General features: G+C 43.7%; 1 protein-coding gene across 1 annotated transcript in view; it reads right to left on the reverse strand.

The window, feature by feature from the left end:
- Positions 1-3,939: 3,939 nt before the first annotated feature.
- LOC138286966 (uncharacterized) overlaps positions 3,940-21,669 on the reverse strand; it is a 99,296-nt gene continuing 81,566 nt past the window's right edge. The window contains exon 3 of the mRNA XM_069227334.1: positions 3,940-6,754. Within this exon, the coding sequence (XP_069083435.1) occupies positions 5,934-6,754 (821 nt within the window). The 3' untranslated portion in view covers positions 3,940-5,933. The remainder of the gene's footprint in view (positions 6,755-21,669) is intronic.

Here is a 21,669-nt window from a genome sequence, read left to right on the forward strand (position 1 = left end):
GACCCCCTCAACGGACGAGGTAAGTGATCAGCCGACAGGGGAGGAGAATGAGGGGTGTTGTGTGTGTGCATGTGTGAATGCGTGTATGTTTGTGTGTGCATGTGTGAGTGGGGGTGCATGCATGTAGGTGTGAAGGGGGAGAGGGACGTGTATGCGAAGTGAAGGGGGAGTGTATGCGATGTGAAGCGGGTGCATGTGTATGCAGGAAGGGAGGGTAAGGGAAGTGAGTACGGGAAGGTGGGGTGCAGGGAGTGAGTACTGGAAGCGGGGGTGGTGCCCTGAAATGAGAGGGGATTGGGGGAGGGGGCGTGTGCTGCAGTACCTGTGCACCCTTGCTGCTTGTTTGTAAGATCCAATTGCACAGTTCATGGCTCCACTACTGGCACCTTTGACTTTGTCATCCCTTTCGGATGCTCAAAACTGTTACGAACACATGCTCCGTCTGGCAGGCTCCTTTGTCATTTTCGCCCCTGCCTGTCACTCTTGATATACTAGCACCTCTGAGCGCCCTGCCAGCACATTGCACTTCAGTGTCGTTCTGCTTATTGTTGACAGCTGGAAGGGTTTCTCAGCACAAGCTTGGTTTAACGGTCTGGGATCGGGCTGAATAGACATTTTCTCTTTTATTCCTCATTGTTCTTTTAGAGCCCCTCTAAACTGACAAATAACACTGCATAGCATTCTACAGTTCTAATGGCCGATTAATGTTTTATCTGTACTCTCACATATCATGACTTTTGTATAAATTTTAACTAATTAAAACAAATAAAGTATTACTTACGCCTGGCCGGTCTTGATGGTTATCTGCCCGAGAGGGCAGTTGAGCAGCATCTCAATGGGCATGCACATCAGAAATGTGAGTACAGTGTTCAAAGCCCAGTGAGGCATGACTAGTGGCCTCACATCTGGAACAGAACCTCGTACTTGACTTCTCCCAATCTGGGTTCCACAGCAACCACAGCACTGAGACAGCCCTTGCAGCTATAGATGACATCCGAGCCCTACTCGCCGGAGGAGAGACTGCAGCTCTGATCGTCCTAGACCTCTCGGCTGCCTTTGATTTGGTCTCTCACCACACACTCGTCACAAGGCTACACAACATAGGCATCCAAAGAGTCACTCTCATATGGATCCCTCTCCGAAGCCACCACCAAGACCAAGTTCCACAACTGTATGACAGATGTCACCAGCTGGATGAAGGACAACTGCCCGAAGTTCAATATGGAAAAGACAAAGGTACTGTTTTTCGGAAACAAAAGCTCCCTATAGGACACATCTTTGTGGACCTCAGAACTCAAACCTACTCCTACCCCACACTAAGAACCTAGCTCCATTCTGGACAAGCTAACCATGACAACTCAGATCAACTCAGTCTCCTCCTTCTGCTTCTTCTTCCTCCTCATGCTTTGTACACTATTCAAATGGCTACCACAAAGGTCAAGACACACCATCACCCAGGCTCTCATCTCCAACCAACTGGACTATGGCAACGCTCTTAATGCAAGGATCGCAGCTCACCTCCTGTGACTACAGACCTTACAGATCACTGCAGCCAGAATATTCCTGGATCTGCATAAAATAACCCACATCACCCATTACTAATGGCTCCCTGTACACAAAAGATACCAGTTCAAGCTCCTGACCCACGCATATATTACCCCATAGAACTCGGACAAGCCTATTTGAGCCACCAGCTGAACATCCATGAGCCTTCCTGACACTTCCACTCTGCTTACCCTTCTCTAGCCCTCACCACCAGCATCCAATGCAGCAGATGCAGGGGTCCGTCCTTCTCCTACCTAGCAGTGAAGACATGGAACGAGCTACCCTCTTATCTCCAGATCTCCCCATCTTTTCCGGAAAGTCCCTGTAGACCTGACTTTTCGGCTAATCAACTGGGCCCTGCCTGTGCTCGCATACCCTCATGGGTGATAAGAAGCACTCTGCAAGTCTGCTGATTGATTGAGGAGGAAGCGTGTTACATACCTTTTATGAACCAAGCTGCAATGGGTGACTTAAACGCAAAAGATTGGTCTGCCAACTGCAAGAGTGCAGAAGTGGCTGAGAGGTAACCGTAACTGTGCTGGGAGTGGAGCCCTGGTGGGCCAAAGAAAGAACAAAAAATAGAACCTGGGAGAGAGATGCAGACAGAGTGTCAATATGTCTCGATGAACACCACGCTATAAACTTATCCCACTGAAAGGTGTATACAGTTTTAGTGGAGGGACAACTGGCTGCCAGAATAACATCACAAGCTTCAGAAGGAAGATCAAAAGCTGTCAACTGTTGTCATTCAATTTCCACACCTGAAGGTGGAGGGTGCACAGGTTTGGGTGCGGGATCCTTCCCTGGTGCTGCAACAGAAGATCCTCCCAAAAAAGTCAGCCTGTCTAGAGGACAGATGTTCATGCTCAAATGTTCGGGATACCAGACTCTCCATGCCCAGGTCTTTTAGTAATCTTGGATGACACACACAAAATATTTAACCAACGATTGAATGGTTTCCTCCCTTAGTTCAGATAGAAGCTCCTTCACTGCTTTGGGTTTGCCAAGCACTTGAATAGTAAAAGGTATTCACTAGTTCAGTGTCAGGTTCAGTTTGTTCTGTAACGGCACAACATATCACTTTAGAAGTAAACTTTAGAGCACCAGTAACACAAACCTTATGGCGAGGGGCGTCCTTAACATAGGAGGAGAGTATGGGCCTGATTACAACTTTGGAGGACGGTGTTAAACCGTCCCAAAAGTGGCGGATATACCACCTACCGTATTACGAGTTCCATAGGATATAATGGACTCGTAATACGGTAGGTGGTATATCCTCCACTTTTGGGACGGTTTAACACCGTCCTCCAAAGTTGTAATCAGGCCCTATATGTGATACTCATGTCTACACTTCAGTCCTGTAGATCCAACCACAAAAAATGTTTGTACATACAGAGAGCTGCTTTACCTACTAATTATGAATCTTATTGCAACTTAGAACTCCCGTTGGGCTATCAAGCATGGTTTTGTGGACAACTACTTCATGTATTTCAGAAAATCAGAATGCACCCTAAAGGAAATAAAGGGGCTTTGTGGTTTACTGTTCAACTAGTTCTTTATTGTCATGGTAGCATGTTGCCTCGATCTGTGCTGCCAGAAGGTCTTTAGAACCTATAACTTGGACCATATTGTGGATGAATCCAGAAAACATATCAATATGAAGGAGGCATCATATATTAAGTGATCAGTCTGTAGCTTGGTATCTTAGCTCTGGGATGGAGGTTGGTATCTTAGCTTCTTTCCTTACTCTGTATCTGTTTCCACCTAGGTTTCTGCATGATAATTTCAACCTAAATAGATACATACCATACAGCCTTATGTCTACGGCATTCCATGTGTGCACCCGGTTCAAGTTTGCCATCTTAAAACTACATTGTTTCTATAGAGTGGACTGAGTGACACCAGCGAGTAGCCAGACAAGGAAAATGGTGAAATGTCCGAGGCGACGGCCTCTGTCGTACACACAAGAAGCATGTGTTCTTCCCCCATTATTTGTTTCTTTTGTTTCACTCATGGGGCTGCTTCCCTATGACTCATTCCAGTGGCCACGTTTTACGTGTTTTTTCATGTTACTCTTACATCCTTTTTCTTTGACTTCGCTTTGTCGTAGTTTGACTCTTGCTCTAGGCAAGACTGCTGGTTTAAGGATGACAGCACTTTTTTGTTTGTAGGCGACTATGCCTATCCTATAACAAGTCACAACTGTCGTCCCAACCCTCCCAGCTCACAAGCATCACCTCACCAAACACATAATATTAAAAGGTGATTTGTACCAACCTTTACGCATGGACTCAATAAGACAACATCTCAGGGAGGTTGTGGTAAAACAGAGATTACCCTTTTCTGACATGAGCAATAAGTCTCATTCACAAACAGGCAATGAAGGAGATGCAGTGACGTTTACAATAGGTTTTATTTCAACAATACTGTGAACTGCTATAGAGTTCATGAGCTGCAATAATTGGGATAATGAACAATACAAGGAACAGAATGGTAAAAATGAGAGTCATGAACACAAAATCCCCACCATCTTGCAATTAAATGAAGTATGAATAGTTGTGAAATAGGTCTAGTATCCTAGCATGGAAAACCTAACCCCTAACCTAGAAGAGAGCTAGGTGTGATAAACCTAACCTGACAGTGCCATGTCCATGGAAAGCACCTCCCAACCCTTGTTACCTTGGAATGAGGCTTCTAGGTCTCTGTGAGGACATGAAGGCTGGGTCAGCATCAAAGCGATGTGTAGTGTAGATACCGTTGATGGCACCTGTAGGAATCCCTCTGGTGGCCTTGGCTGTGTGAGATGTATTTCTACAGATCTGGTGGGACCCCTGACACAGGTGTGTTCTAAAACAACAGATAAGAAGGAATACTTGGGTGGCAATTCTATAAACAAGTCCTTGAAAAGCACATTCTGGTGACTGTCGCACATAAGTAGGAAAGTACCTAATGTGAATACCTACGTAACTTCTTCTGAAACTGATAAGGATGTCTTTACGAAGTAGCACTGATAATGTGTAATATAAACATCGTCCTAACTATAAACATGGCAGCCATGTTTGAAGAAATAATTAAAGGTGCTAAAACAGAGCAGCCTTCATAGGTTAAATGTCACAAGGGGACGGGGCACAGACCTGCAAGCCTAAAGGCTAAACTGAACTCCTGATTCCCGATAAAAACTAATAGGATCCACTACAGCTTCAGATCCAGGTCTTGCTACAAGCAACAGCGCCTCCCCACACACGCCCAGCTGTGGGTGGTGAGCTGGACACTGGTGTCTGCGTGACTCCAGAGCAGCCTCACACACGCCCAGCTGTGGGTGGTGAGCTGGACACCGATGTCTGCGTGACTCCAGAGCAGCCTCACACACGCCCAGCTGTGGGTGGTGAGCTGGACACCGGTGTCTGCGTGACTCCAGAGCAGCCTCACACACGCCCAGCTGTGGGTGGTGAGCTGGACACCGGTGTCTGCGTGACTCCAGAGCAGCCTCACACACGCCCAGCTGTGGGTGGTGAGTTGGACACTGGTGTCTGCGTGACTCCAGAGCAGCCTCACACACGCCCAGCTGTGGGTGGTGAGCTGGACACTGGTGTCTGCGTGACTCCAGAGCAGCCTCACACACGCCCAGCTGTGGGTGGTGAGCTGGACACCGGTGTCTGCGTGACTCCAGAGCAGCCTCACACACGCCCAGGGTGGTGAGTTGGACACCGGTGTCTGCGTGACTCCAGAGCAGCCTCACACACGCCCAGCTGTGGGCGGTGAGCTGGACACCGGTGTCTGCGTGACTCCAGAGCAGCCTCACACAAGGCCTAATACCGGGTATCTGTAGGTTCCATGCTTCAAGGCCACAGATGAATGTGGCTGGATCTTTTTTGTGGGTGGCAGAGGGGGAATGGGAGAGGAGACAACCTTCACCAGTATGCTTCATGACTCCATACACTAGAGCAGTTGCTTCAACGTAATGGTTTGAAGGAAAGCCTTGTGCACTCACTGATGGCATAGGGCCCAGAGTAATCAGTCTATATTAATCCAAACAATAAGCTCAGTGAATACAAAAGTCCAAGCGACAAATGTGCTTCCAAAACAATTACTTTATTAAACTCCATAAGTTGTCTTCGGAAAGATCAATGGTGCGAACTGTACTTGTAACACTTGGACTACTCTAAAAACACAGTGAAGGTACTATCTACACACTTGATTGCCTCACATCGGAGGGACTGCACATTCTCTACTCTGAGAAAGTGAGAACCTCAGCCCTGATGGATCCTTAGATGCTGTAGATGGCCTAATTTCGGCTATACATTCTTAGATAACGTAAAAGATCAGCTTTCTTTTTTTAAATGATGCTGTTTTGGCAGTGCTTTGGAAAGGCTTCTGTCTTTTATGTGTTACTTGATGTTGCTGAGGAGCCGCCTTTTGTTTAAAACTATTTTCATATCCTGTGCAGCAACATAGCGTTTTCCTGTGTGTATTCTCTGATGTCCTAAAAGTCGTTCTTTACGGTCAAAGCTCTTGCGACACACACTGCAGTGAAAGGGCCTTGTGTGTGTGATTTGATGGTGTGCAAGGGTTCTCTTATGATTAAACCTCTTTGCACACACACTGCATTGATAAGGCTTCTCTCCTGGGTGTTTTCTTTGATGTCCTGCAAGGCGTTCCTTGCGGTCAAAACCCTTGCCACACACAGGGCAGTGATAAGGCTTCACCCTTGTGTGTATGGAGTGATGGTGTACAAGGCTTTCCTTACGAGCAAACCTCATAAAACACAGACTGCACTGATATGGTTTCTCTCCTGTATGTGTTCTGTGATGTCTTTGAAGATGTATCTTCTGAGTAAAGCTTTTCTCACAGATATTGCAGTGAAAGGGCCTCACTCCTTTGTGAGTTATTTCATGGTGTTTAGGAGTTGCCTCGTCAGCAGACCTGGTTTCCTGCTCAGTGTAGGGACACTGTCTTAATCCTGTGTGTGTTTTTTCGTGCTGTAAAAGATGCGTCTTTCCAGTAAATGTCCTCGTACACTCTGCACAGGGATACGCTCCTAGGCCGCTCTGTTTTCTTTTGGGCCCTAGAAGTGCATCATTGTTAGAACTCTCACTCTTGTGCAACCTTTGGTGTTTCTTTTTATTCATTTTGTGAGCAAAATTCTTCCTTCCAACAGAAGCTTGATGTATCTCTTTACCATTCAGACTTTCTCTCCGAGACTGCGGTGCTGTGGAGTGAAAACAACACTGAAAGTTATACATGGGAAATATTTCTTGAAACAAATACACTGTTATAATACGTGAAAGGTGGACAGTAATATCTAGGAAAGAAGGGGAATGCTACTACCTGTAACCAATCGTTTGCTGCTTGTAGTACTGCAGATCACATGTGGTGCACTATCCTGCCGTCACATTCTGGGCTCTGAAAAAACATGGTTAGTTAAAACATTGAGTTTTGATTTGGAGGACGACTCTTAATCCTCTAGCTGAAACGAAGAATGCTTCAGCACGCAGACTCCCACTTACGTTATTGTATGTTTTTTCCATAAACAGACGTCTGTTTACATGTGCAATATAGAAAATAAACTGCTCAGTGAAAATGAGTAACCTATATACTTTCCACCCACACAGCAAGTAGGTGGCGCATGTGACCCTACCACATTACAAGTAATATTTTCCATTTGCACCATGGTGTGCAACAACTTAGAAAAATCTTTACATTTGGGGAGGAGGGAAAAATAGGTATTTGTGTGACTGATAGTTTCAGAACAATTAGGCACATTTGAGTTTCTTTCCTTGCATAGATGTCCACCCAGAAATACTTTATGAGTGAATGCACAGAACCTCATGTTGCTGCTTTACAACTATATACTATAGGTATGTTGCTTAGTAAATCCACGTGGCACCTTTTCTGCATATGGAATGAGCCTGTGGTTTCTTTTGGGTGTCTCTGCGCGAGTGTCAAACCTAGTGCCAAGGTGAGCAAAAAGTGATGGATTAAATGCTTGAGTTAAACTCAGCCCTTGGTAATTACTTGGGGGACATTCCAGTCCTTCGTTACTTTCGCACACCATACCACCTCAGTTTGAACCAAGCTATATGCAAATCGGTCCTGACCTTGCTCCAATGGGAACAGTCCAGCCAGAACTGTCAAGCCAGGTCTTCCCTGAACTGAACACAGGCAATCCAGGGCTGGTTTCACCTTTGTTAAGGGCTCATCGGCTGGGTATAGCTTAATTCCAGGGACACAGTGTGCACCGTAACCACACCTGAGCAAACCCATCCCACTTAGTGTGACATATTAAAGTTTACATAAAGTGATGGATGAAATGCTTGAATTAATCTCATTGGTAATTAGTTGTTATTTTACACACCACGCCACCACCATCACATTCTGAATGCATTAAAATCTCGATCTGGGAGCCAGGGTGCTCTAGGTGGCAATAACCCTTCTCAACCCTTCCATGAACGCTTTAACTAGAGTTTTTGTCAAATGTACTCAAACAAAAGTGTAGGCTGGGCCAGCTTCTTTATGTATATGAGTATATTATTTCTATGGTGCAAACTTATCCTAAAGGCTGCAGAACACTGTACAGGGACAAAGACAAGCACAGAGTTTGTTTAAATAGGTGAGTCCTCAACTCTTTCCTAAACTGGAGCAGCACTGGGATGGTCCTGATGGATTTGGGGATTTTGTTCCAAATCATTTGCCAATAGATGGAAAAGGCCTGCTAACACGTTTTCTTTGTTACACTTGTATGTCTGCAGTCTATTGGAGTTCTCTGACGCATTTGTTGTGTTTGAAAATAATAGCTGGTCTTAAGGGAATGATCAGGGGACTCTACGTGGCTTCAAAAGTAAACCCACATATAACTCCTCACTGCCTCATGACAATCTGGATTTATTTAACACATTACGCAATGACAACAGCATTATCATAAAGTCCTCCGATAAGGTGGGGATGTGGGATAAAATCTCTTGCTAAACGCACCTCAACAGTTACAACAAACAATAATTTGATAATTATCTAGGATGTGATCTCACTAAATATATGTAAATGGCACACGCAAGGTTTAAGCGCATGCAAACACTTGTTTTGGAATAGGACAATATCTCAAAATGAATATACACTGATGTCTAGACTTTTGCCTACACAACAATATTTTCATATTTAAAAGTACGTATTACAGGCAAACCTCAGGAACAGCAATGGCACCTGCTTCTCCCAGTTGTCCACATTTATTCATGGGGTGACGAGAGAAGCAGGTGGTCTGGACATCACAAAATAATGTGGGAAGAACGTAGGAAATAGCTGAAAGCTTCATCCAGAGACTGACTAAACATGATCTGAACCTAACATTCACTCATGAGATCACACAGACCAACGCCAGCATCAGGGACTACCTATCCCAGGATTCTAAGCGCTGCCCCCGATGACTAAGACAAGAAGAGCCTGAGCTATAAACAGCGCTTTCCACTGTCCTGCAGCGTTGGAGGCACGCAGCCGAAGCCTGGGACAAGGACAGGCCGTTCACGCCCGTCAGAGTCCAGCGGAGGCTGGTCTGAGCCACCCCTCTAACATTCACTGTCTTTTTATTACCGACTCCCCCGTTTGCCTTTGTTGCTTACCATTAACTTCAGATACATTAACTTCAGTTCCGTAGTCTCTATGTGTTTTCAGCACCGGCTGGTGTCAAGGGAAAACCTGAACAACCTCCCGCACCTTGTGACCAAAAACAACAGTACAACGGTTCTAGTACTCTAACAGTTTTGGACTTCTGCTGTTGACGCAATAACCAACTAAATCATCTCAGTAGAAGAAGACCTAGGCGCATCTGCTGCCATACATAACAATTGCTTCTGCAGGGGGTGTTCCTTCCACAGGTGAGGTCTCCAGTTCACCCACAGCGGGCAATGTACATTTGGTTGAGCCTACCAGCCACCTGCTGAGGGTTCTGTTCTACCATCACCACCCCCCAGCCTCTTCGGAAAAGAAAGAAAGTTTCAAAAGTCGGGGTACCATAGCACATTGTTGTGTCACCGGAATTTGCGGGTGACATGCATGTAAATCACGTTAATGAACTGCAAAAGGCACTACAATCCAATTTTCTAGCTTGTAATGATTGGTTGGCTAAGGGAAAGTTTGCTTTGTCGATCGAGCTGAGACATTACTACCTACTCAGTCGTCTGCGTTAGGGGTTCTGTTGTCTGGTATTATTTCAACAGTACGGTCCCTGGACTTAACATCATCAGAAACAGGTGATCAACATACCATCCCAGCTCATCTAGTTGATTAGCTCCAGTCAAAGGTTTCCCACAGTTAAAATAAAACAAAGTTATTCATTGGTTAGAGGGGCAGTTAAGAAAACAAATCTACATTTGTATAATTCTATTATTATGGCACGAAAGGTAAACTGGTTAGGCAGGCTACCTAAAATATGGATAGGACTCTATTGTTGTGAACTTTAATAATCCTAGTATTGCTGGCCATTTGTTGATGGACCTCTCACATCCTTGTATGACCCATGCCACTCAGCAGTCACTCCCTTTGTGTTAGTTTTATAGACCTACAATTAAATCCTCTGCTCCTAATATGCCCCATCAAATACCCTTACTTACTCATGCTGGAGCTGCAGTTAGAGACCTTACTCAAGGCGTTTCTACCCAAAATAGGTTTGGCCCTTCGAGTTGGCTCAATGACATTGAATGAGTTTCCCGTGGCACGCTCTCTGACGACAGTGTCACCACAGTGACAGGATTCTGGAAAAGTTTGCCTATGGTCAACCCGTTATTCTAAGTTGGATAATGCTGGGTGGGTCTCTTTGCTGAGGAAGCACAATGTGCTTTTCTTACATTAAACTTGTTACTGGAGGGTTACAAGGGTTTTGTAGTCCAGGTGACAGGTTTTGGCTCGGGTAGGGCTAAAAAGGGTCTCTTAGTTTTTATTTCTCTAAGCCTGACCTCTGATGCTAAGCAAGCGGGTACTAGTTCCCCAAATTTGCGTGCTGTTTGCTTCTCATTTCGGTATTATGGAAATATCATGCTTGTTAGTTTTATTAACGCAAACACGTCCCTATCGTGGATGACAATGCACTCAAGCTAAGAGATTTGTTGGATAAGCATTTCTATTCTAAGGACATTGTTTCCACAGTGCTTCTGGGTGATTTTAACACTAACCAGTTTGAGCCCGGTCCCATTCATGATGCTTGCAAGTGGTCTCCTCTCCCCCAGTTGCTCACCATTTTAGTCTCTCAGCCAATGGTGAACTTTTAAAATCTATTTTTAGCAACTTCAACCTGGTCTTGCTTGAAGATCCTAGCTCATTCATGAGTCTTTCTCCAAGTGGGCCCACCTTCTTCAGGAGGGGCTATTTTTCTGGAATTTATTTTATTTTTGTTTCCTTGGGATTGGCTCCTTCTTTATTGAACTTTGAGGTGTTTTGGGGCTCTTGAAGCAAACATAATCCCTGAATGCTACTTTCTCCTGGGCAAAAAATTCTGTACCCGTCAATCACGATTTGTATGAGCCGGTTTCTATTAAAGATCAGGAATGGGGAATTAGCTGGGACAAAGTTATTCCCAGTCAACTCTATCAAGGATTTTTCTACTTGCTTTTATGAAGACCAGAAGATTTCAACCTCTATTACTACCATCTGCACTAAGGGGAAATCTATCATTACGACCAGTAGGACTAGTCTTCTAACTCCTAGATGATTTGACCATTCTTGTTCACTACTCATGAAAAGCCCATGAAGGAGAAGCCCAGAGGAAAAGAAAACCTAAAATCAAATCTTGTTTGCGATTATCATTCTGCCATTAGGAGCAGGAAGTTGATATTAAGGCAAGAAGTTTGGGAAGATTTGGTGAGCTCATGTAATTCCAAAGAATGTTTGAAATGCTGGGAAATAATTAATCGTCCTCCTTTAACTTGTTCTTTGAGGGGTGTTATTTCTCAGGTTATTTCTGTATAGTCATGGCTTAAGCCATGTCCCTGCCCCTGATGGCGGCACAGATGTGCAGCTGGATAAGTCTACACCCCTTTCTTTGGTCCCTTTGTTAGTGCTCAGTTGGGAAGAAGTTAGAGATGCCATTACTGATCTCCCAAAGAATAAAGCCCCAGCTCTGATGCTGTACCACTCATTGCTTTTAAATCAAACCTTTGGGTACCCTGCTCTAGGGTTTATGTGTTATGACATGTATTTAGGGTTCCCAAGAAAGTTGCAGTTGGAATGCGGTTGTGGGGTGACCACAAGGCAGTTAGAGCTGGTTGCTAATGAGGAAGGAAGTGCTTTCTGTGCCTTTTCTCAATCGCCATTTTGCTGGATCTAAAAAAAACTTTTCCATGACAACTACATGGTGTAGGAGCCTCTTTTTCACTACACACCCTTTTAAACTCTTTATATCAATCTAGCCATTAGACAACAACTTCCGTCCCCATGGTCAAATTTTGACATTGTTCCTGAGGGCGACAAAAATGACCCTCTGTGTTGTGGCCCCATCTCTTTGATTGTTTCCACTGTAAAGGTGGTGGGGATGATTCTGCTAGGCACGTTAACCAAGTGGGCTAACAAGCAGCAGATTCTGTCTGAGGTACAATATGGTTTTCAGGCTAGAAAGGGTATGGTGGACCAAGGCTTAAATATATAAGGTGGGTACACTTCATCTGGGCTTCATAGACCTAACCTCTGATTTTGATAGGGTCAGTAGATCCAAACCCTGGAAAACTATACTGGGCATGGGTTTTGACAGGTCCACTATTGGATTTCTTAGGGATCTTCCCTCTGATCTCACTGCTACTGTTCATTATGGGTCTTCAGGTGAGTGTACTTCAAAATTTGCTTTGAATAGGGAAGTCAAACAAGGTTGTATATCAAGGCCTATTTTACTGGTTTTGTATATCAATAACTTGAATAAGGTTCTTTGAAGGTAGATTGCGACCTTTTTAAGGTAGGCTGCCAGTCAGTACCAGTTTCACTTTATGCTAATGAAGCTATCTTGATTTCTAGTCCTGCAACACCTTTTAAAGAGCTTTGTCAACTTCAATGATAGTTTCAATATTACACAAATTACATCAAATCCAATATCATGATTTTTCGGCCTCAATATTCTAAGAGTAGAGCATATTATATAAGAGGTAACATGCTCAGCTACAAACTGGATACACACTGGTGACAAGGAGCTATAATAATAGAATACATGTAAAAATCTATCACTAGAAGAAGCAGTGAAAGAAACAACATAGAAGATTTAAAAAAGTATTCCAAAGAATTAAAACATGGAATTGAGGAAACATCTGCTAAAGTAGAAGTAAGACCACCACCTCCAAGGAGAACATTTTTCAACATGGATTATTTTTGTTTCAGATGTGAATCTAAATTTCATGTAGATTCATCTAACAGTATCTTCCTAGAAGGGAAGAATGTGTTAAATGTAATTTGTTAGGGACTTTGGGTAGAATATGCAGGAATAGTACTAAAAAGAAGGTGGTCAATATGGTGGTAGTGAAGACAGACAAAAGGTTGCCTACCAGCTAATTAACGTGGTGTGTGTGAGAGTGGATGAGAAAGATGTACCACTGGCCAAGGATCCTACTGAGGGCTTCAATACTGTATTTTTGGGGAATACTGACAAACAAAGATGCATTGTCAAGGGCAACCAGTAGCTCATGATTTGGATGCTGGCCACCTGGAGTGTATGTTGATCAGTACGGACCATAACCCTTTCTTCAGCAATATACGCTGTTGGAAACGGTACACAGATGACATCTTTTTGATCTGGGTAGGCACAGAAGATACACTGAAACATTTCACTGACTATCTCAACAATTGCCAGCCTCACTTGAAATTCACATTTAATGTCAAACATAAATTCCACTCGCCAAAGCCAGCAGGAAGTGGCTACAGGGAGCCCTTAATGCCTCCCACCTCGCATGAGAATCACAACCATCACGGGCACGTCCAGACCAGGAGCACCTAAGGCTGCTATCCTGGAACATAGCAGGTGCCCAATCATTGTTGGAAACAGGCTCTCCACCAAAACCTTGGGACAACATGGATATAATTGCACTCCAGGAAACCTGGTCACAACAGGTCTTTCCGCTATTGGGTTTCACGTCCTTTCAAAAAAACACAGTTAAGCACAAGCAGCATGGGAGAGCAAGTAGGGGTCTAGCAGTCTACCTCCCACTAACCCTGAAAATGGACATAGAAGAGCTGCCACAAGAAGACAAAGACTGCCAAGTGCTCAAACTCTGCAACTGGAATTCCCACAATAGGCCACTGGTGTTATTGGTTAATGCCGTACAACCCGGCTCTTCCAGCAAACAAGCTGCAGTAAAAAGCCTAACAGCCATCATTACGTACCACCGCCAGAGCTACCCTGATTGGGACATCATTTTGACAGGAGACTTCAACTCAAATCTATTCAAGGCTCAAGAGGAAGACGAAATACTAAGCGGCGACAACTCCTACTGGAACATCCCGACACAGGTGTCATTGACTTTTACTCACCGTGATCAACAGGGAGCACAGTTGGTGACGTCACTGGTATAACTCAAACTATGGGTATTAAACGAGAGGCTCACTGGTGACCCCCCCCCCCACCACACCTCCCACGGCCTGAATTCACGGTCTATTCTAGGCTACACCCTAGTCACGTTACCCCTGATCCCATTGGTATAGCAATTTCAAATAAAATATACGACTTCCAGTGACCATTCGTATCAAATCCTGACCCTAAGGTCCTCATTGCCTGTTCACGAACCTGCCCTGCCACAAATGGGGCCAATAGAGGCAACAAGCTTGAAGAGACTATGTTGGTCATCTGCCACAATAGAAGCCTTATCTTTATCCGCAAAATTGCAGATGTTGGAGAACCTTAAAACCCATGAACACATAATGGATGCCTGGAAGGACTTCAGAGTGAAAATACTAGACCATTATTCCCATCACAACCCATCACAGCCAACTCGTCGAGTCACTCCGGCCCGCCTCTCAAAACAAGCTTAACTCCTCATGAAAACACTCAAAGGAAGCTTGCAAGACTTCTGAAGGCCCGCCTAGGCAACCTGCTAATCTAGGAAGAACTGAAGAACTCAAAGAAAGCATACAAAAGACAAATACGTAAAGACAAGGCCAAAGTCACAAGCTCCTTTTGACTAAAAATAACACATGCTGCTAAAATCCCAGGGAATTCTGGAGTATTATCAATAATCTAAATATGAGGAGGAACTCAATTAACAACTCAAACATCCCGGAAAAGATCTGGGTGAGTCACCTTAAGACAATCTTTAAAGTAAAGCACAACCCCAGGGGAAACACACCGCAACTGCCAGCATGGATGCCCGACACAGGAAACATCTCGCTGGACGACGGGGAGATAATAAAACTCACCCAGTCGTCTGATAGGACATACCGAGCACTCCTTAGGGCCCACCCGGAAGGAGCCCCAGGGCCAAATGGCCTTCCAGAAGCCATTTGTAGGGAAGGAACAGTCTTCTGGTCAGAAGTTCTAGCCTCCTTAATACCTAGAAGCAACTTTAGGAGGAGGCATCCCTGAGAGCTGGCGAGGCTCTATAATCAATCCAATCTTCAAGGGTGGCAATAGAGACAATCCGGGGGACTACAGGTTAATCGCCCTTATTGACGTTGAGGCAAAGACCTACGCCTCCCTGCTCCATGCTACACTAACAACATGGTCTGAAAAATATAAAATCATCCCCATCTACCAAACAGGCTTCATGAAAGGAGTGGGTACTATGACGAATATCTTAATAACTGTGCTTCTGGTAGAGCAGAGTAAATGGTGGCATAGGAAACATCTTGGCTTTATCGATTTCAAGGCCGCCTTCGATTGAGTGAACAGACATCTGTTCTGGAGCAAGCTTATGCAATGGGGCCTTCCGTCCCCCTCCTCAACACAATTATTGCTCTACACTCTGACACATGGGTATGGATAAAGATGGGCGATGGCACAAGGCTTTCAAGGAAAATCTCCACAACCCTTGGCCTGAAACAAAGCTGTGTACTCACCTGCATCTGTCCAATCTATTTATGGGAGACCTAACCCCTGCTCTGGATGCCAGAGTAAATTTAGATGCCCAGGGCTCCTTCCGTCAACAGAAGAAATACATTGCGCAAAGAGTTCCAGCACTAATTTACGATTTCTCCCAACTGGCCAAACGGCTACATGGTCCATCACTTTGTCCTCTATTAACAGTCATTTAAAAACTGCTTTCCACACTAACCTATGCAAGGGTAGCAATGCACGGCAAGGAAGGGCCCTTGATAGACAAAGCACAGCTCAAAATATTCAGACGAATCTTCAAATTACCAAACTCCGCCTTCCCGGCACAGTTATGTCTTGAATTCGGACTTGTACGGCAAGACTTTGCCGCAAGAGCAGAGGCGTTTAAAACCTGGTACAAAATCAGTCGTTCTGCAGACAAACTGAACGAGGCTCTTTGGCAGGCCCTAGAAAATGACCAGCACTCAGCCTACCATAAGTACCTTTGTTCATCAATTGTCAAATTACGACTTAAAGATCTGTGGGAGGCAGCCCCGACATACAATTCTTCCTCAAGAGGGGCTTCTAAGGCCATTAAAATCCTTTCGTTCACAGAAGACAAAGACAAATTCAGCACCCGGGCACATGCATGGATGACCACAAAATACTATGCCAAACTTGAACCGGCTGCCTATCTCTCCAAAACGTTTGCACCGCACATGAAACATAATCTTATGACAATGAGACTAGGCAACCTGCCAACACTGGCCAATGCTCCATCCTGGAAGAATATCACCTCGCAGCAGTGCAGAGACTGTGCATGCCAAAAGGAAGCTCTAATACACACAATCTGCATCTGCCCGGGCCTGCTAGATCTCCAAAAGAGAATTTCTAAGAGGATGTTCACAGACAGAGCTATCAGGACTTGCAGGGGAGCCATAGTAGCCTGCTTCAATCCCCACGACCCCCAGCTAAACTGCAAGCTTGTCAAGTTCTTGAAACATGCCATGCACACTGTTTCCCCCAGATAAAATTTTGAAAGATTTACTTATATGCTTAACTTTTAACTTTCATCCTACCTATATCTAGTTTCTTTGTATTACAATTTTAATTTCTTCCTTTCTTTAGATTGTTTTAATCTGGCAAAATTGTTATGTTTTTAGTCAACTGAAACAATAAATAAACAACCAATCAATCAATCAATCACATTTAATGTTGACCAATACAGGATACTCTTCTTGGATTTCCTGTCAAAATGAAACCAACTTGTCACATTTTTCCGCAAACCAATTGAACGCAATACATTACTGCAATATAGCAGCTTCTATAATAGGGGTCTTAAAGAGTGCTTGCCCTAGGGCCAAATCCTTCGCCTATGAATAAAATTCACCCTGAAGATTGATTATTTCACAGCAGGAGCTATTCTTAGCCAAAAATTGCAGGACAGGGGATATTGCAAACTACTGATTAGGAATTCCCTCAAAAGAGCATGGTACAGTCCAAGGGAAGTAATTCTACAGACTAAAGAAAGGGCTCCGTTGGATAAGATTGTCTGTGTGACTAAATTTTGGCCATACACAAACACGATTATTAAAATTATCAAAACGCACTGGTCCATCCTCAGAAATATGGACCCCATTTGAGAGACCCCTCGCTTCTCCTATAAAAGTTGTAGAAACCTAAAAGATCACTTAGTAGGTGCAGATCCCAGGATTCAAAAAACAGATATGACCGTATTTCCTTTACTTGGTCTGGATCCTGTTAAGGGTCATTATAAATGTGGAAATTGTGTTGCTTGTCAATATTTGTCTAATACAAAGCTGTTCATACATGGTGATATTCAGGTGACTTGATGGCATCTTACCAACTGTGCTTCGACATTCTTGAACTGACTAGCCTAAAAGAACTTCCCATAATATGGGAACCTATTGGGTTTTTATCTTCAACTGCTAAATGTGTTCTCTGTCATATTCGTTACATGTTTTACTTTTGATCTATACAGTCGCAGTGCTGCACTGCAGGATGCATAACATAATGATCCCGCTGAGATATTGTTCCCTTTTGCCCAGGGTCATTCTATATGTATAAGATGCTATTTAGAGCAAACGGCTGAGCCCTGGCAACTGGTTATAACTTGTGCTCACTGTTTTTATTTTTACATTCCTCTCACAGGTTCCCCCTGGTACTCTCATGAATCTCCTGTGATTTAAGTGCTGTTTATGCATTTTTCATTCCATACTGGTCATACTCTTTCAAGTATTCTGTGGACCTTGTTCACAACACATGAGGCCCTATCACTGGCAAGAGATCTGTACCCCCATGGAAATTTGTTTTCAATCTCTCCCCCCCAACACTAGCCCACAGAAGGCTCATTAGGACCGACCACAATGAGAACACGGGGTTCCTGTCCACTCTTTCGAGCAATGTGATTATAAGCTATAGCTGCATGCTCCCCCTTCTCACCATGGATGTAGCTCATAGGAGTTCCACAAGGAACTATCACAGCGGTTTCACTGTGTTCGTATCCTTGAAACCGAAAATCACAATTTTCCCCACTTATATTCTGGGTCTTGTACTCCTCCAACTTTCCACCCTCTTCCATGGTTTGACTCCTCTACTCTGAGAGGTACTGAAATGACATCACTGTTAACTAATAGTTGCAAACCCCGCCCCACCAATTGCCATAGAAGTAGCGCACATGGGTTTCATCAGGGTTTACCACAGCAAAAATACTGGGTTTGAGTCCCAATATGTTTTTGTCCAAAAATGTTTTATTAATCGAATTTTGCTCTTTTATATATAGGGTTTCATAGTATATAAACCTCCAATAATTCCCCCTATCCCGCCCCCACCGTCCCTTAATGATTCGGGAGAACGAAGAGACAATCAATTTCCAGTGTCTCTAACCCTCGTGTTCTCCATCAGATGTGGTTCATTACTGAATGCACCCAGGCGACCACGGCTTCACAGTTGCCATGGGTCTTGTTTATTTAAGAAGAAGAGCACAAAATTATTCTTTTCTTTTGCATCTCTCAACAGGAAAACATCTTACAAGATTTCCTCATCAAGGGAACTGCTGGTTAATCTGCGCCAGTCGCCTACTTCTGCACAAACTATCCCTGTTAACCATGTGTTTTTTACTAACGCTACCCTGAATTAGAAGGAATTATGTTCCCTCTCTCATAAAATTATTTTTAGGTATTTCAGAAAACATGAAATCAGCAGGCAGAAAACGGACGGATTTAGCGCCATCAATATAATTGGGTTCGCTTCTTGCCCTTGTGGGATGGGGCCCCACATTGATGAATATATGCCTAATCTAAGGTTGCCATTTTTTCCAGTTACCAGAGGGCTATATACTGGGTTAGGGTGCAGCACTATTCGAAAACCTAATCTCTATGGTACTTCTACAGTGGAACAATCAGTACGTACCATTTTTTTGAGTATGATTTTTATAGTTTACAACACCTGTAGCAGTATTCATTTCCTAATTTCACTTTCCCCATTAGTCCCCCAGGTCATTGTTGTCCTGATGAGACCCTGATACCCACGCCAAAGGGTAGAAATTTCGTCAACAGCAACACAACAGACCTTTTTTGTCTTAACTTAAATAAGAGGATTTTCTTTATGTGCATTGATTTCAAATGGTGTATTAGGGCTGTCGTCTGATAAAATACACCATTGATTGAGGAAATAATAGGTGTTCTTCTTTCACTTGGGATGCACTGTCTTCACTATTATGTTTATAATGATTATGGGGAATGTCTTATGTTTTGGTGATTATTCACAATAAAGAGATGTGTCCGCCCACATCTGAGTACTGGTTGCTATACATGAAAAACCGAGATGTTCTTCAACGGGATTGATAACTGTCCTTACCCGAGTATCTTTTTCGGATTGACTCAGAGGCAGTAATTCTGCCTGAATATAAACCTTTCTTTCCCAAGTGAGTTTCACATAAATGTGTGCTTTTCCCGTTCAGTGTAGGAGGGGCACCTATTCCTCTCTTGACTGGCTCCGAATCCAAGATCACTATTATTTCACACGACTCCTTAGAAGAAGGAGGGTTGAAATCGGATCTGTGCCTTTGGATATAAAACTGGGGGGAGGTAGGAGAGTATGATGGCACAAGAATTGATTTGTAAGTTTATCTAGAGGCAACAACGAATTTCGAATGATGGAAAGTGGTAGGAAAGATGTGTGCTGCTGTAGAAGCTCCAGGCATACTAGGTTGGCCTCAGCAAGGATGCTTAGGGATTGCCTTAAGCCAAGGTTATGATCAAGAAGTGTTTTGGGCGAACGATGAAATGAATGTTGGAGTAGATCTGGATAGGATATTTGAGCAGAAGAAGGAAACGTTTTGTGTAGAACTTGGAAGACTGACCATTTTTTAAGGTACCATTAAATCAAGGAAGGGAGTCTGCCAGTGAGGCACAAATAGATATGTCCGCTGTTCAGCATTTAAGAACGGAGATAAGAAATATGCTAAAGAAACTGTGTAATGAAGGAGTGATTTCATAGTCACGTAAAAAGATCAATGGACTCAGTATGTGTGTATATTGGAAAAGACGTAATAAGAGTAATTTGTGGTTGATGGTCATACTTTACCGAAAATAGATTTATTGATAACAACTCTTGCTGGAGCAAAAATCTACAAGGAACTTACAAGTAAATTAAAAATGCCAAATAGGTTTCAACCAATTCAACCATGTTTAAAGGAGAGAGCACAAGCACTTTACCACTGGCCAACAAAAAGGAATTCAGCAAAACCTGGAGGGTGAAAGACAGAAAGTTTAGGTTTGACCCTGCAGAGAGTGCCAGCTCCAACAGGGGCCAAGTTCAGTATGTAAACTGACAGATACCTCTTGTACCTCTTTTGAATGGTAACAAAGTAAATACTGGCAAGGCTACTGTCGGGTTGATGAGGCCAAGGTTGTAGCTTTTGGCACATCATTTTAAGATTAAATACACTGCATGAGAGAGGAACAAAAACGCTGATTGCTTGCCTCGACTGCCCTGAGGTCAGGAAGATGTGGAACATGAGAGAAATGAGGATGACAGTGAAGAAGTGGAACATGAGTGAGAATGTGTCTGTGTGTATTTTTGTGCAAGTGATCGATTTCACCAGGGAAGGGTGATTGTGGGGAAAACAATTTGTTGTGTAAATTACAGATCTACAGCAAAGTCCAGACTGCTAGAGATGAGCCATGAAGGACATTTATCATGGGGAGTACCAGTTGCTTGCAAAACGGTAAAAGACTAATTCCAGAGCTGCACATATGACAGAAGTGGGCTGTCCTGACAGAGAATGAGTCAAAGACTGCTGTACTGTACATAAGGAAAAGTTTGCGGAAGACATTGTGACTTGAATGGGTTAACTAGCTCAGGCAGTCTTGATGAGTGGAAATACATACGGAAAATCAGTGTATGGCGCTGAGTCCGTGATGCTTGCTTTCAATGTTTTCACAGGTGTAACCATCAGTCAAAATACTCTGTTTATCATACCAGACTGCACTGAGTGTATGAAGCTTGTCTTCAACATTCTTAAGACACTGGTATTCTGCAGGTGTTCAAAATAGTCTTGATTTAACATTTTCGAAGACACTGCTATCTCATTTACCACATCAAGCAGCCATGTGAACTGTGGGAGAGACGTAACATTGAGGATGTGCTGACTTCGAGAGAACTTGGGAACATGATTGATACGTACCAGAAAGAAAAGTTGTAAACACTGATAATAACCTGAGAAGCAAATAGAATATTTTAAAATATTGGATGTCAGCATTTAGTCTATAAAAGTCCCAAGTGCCAGGGATTCGAGGAAGCTTGCAGACAAAGTCAAACAGAACTGTTTTCGCCCACCCACCGTCACTGTTTCCAAAAAAGAGAGAGAAAAAGAGGAAGGAGAGAGAGAGAGAGAGAGAGGGAGAGAGAGAGAGAGGGAGAGACAGAAAGAGGGAGAGAGCAGAGTATCTGGAATGGGCTTCCCGGTGTTAAGCTAAGTTACAGGGGAGAAGGGCCACATTCTCATGCTTTATCTTATCTTTATCTTGATCTATAGAATTGTTATGTTGCTTTGGAGTTACTGCATTGTGAATAATTACTGTTTCTTTCTCATGTTATTATAATACTAGCACTGC

This window comes from Pleurodeles waltl, chromosome 4_1, assembly GCF_031143425.1.
Source record: "Pleurodeles waltl isolate 20211129_DDA chromosome 4_1, aPleWal1.hap1.20221129, whole genome shotgun sequence".
Taxonomy (NCBI): Eukaryota; Metazoa; Chordata; class Amphibia; order Caudata; family Salamandridae; genus Pleurodeles; species Pleurodeles waltl.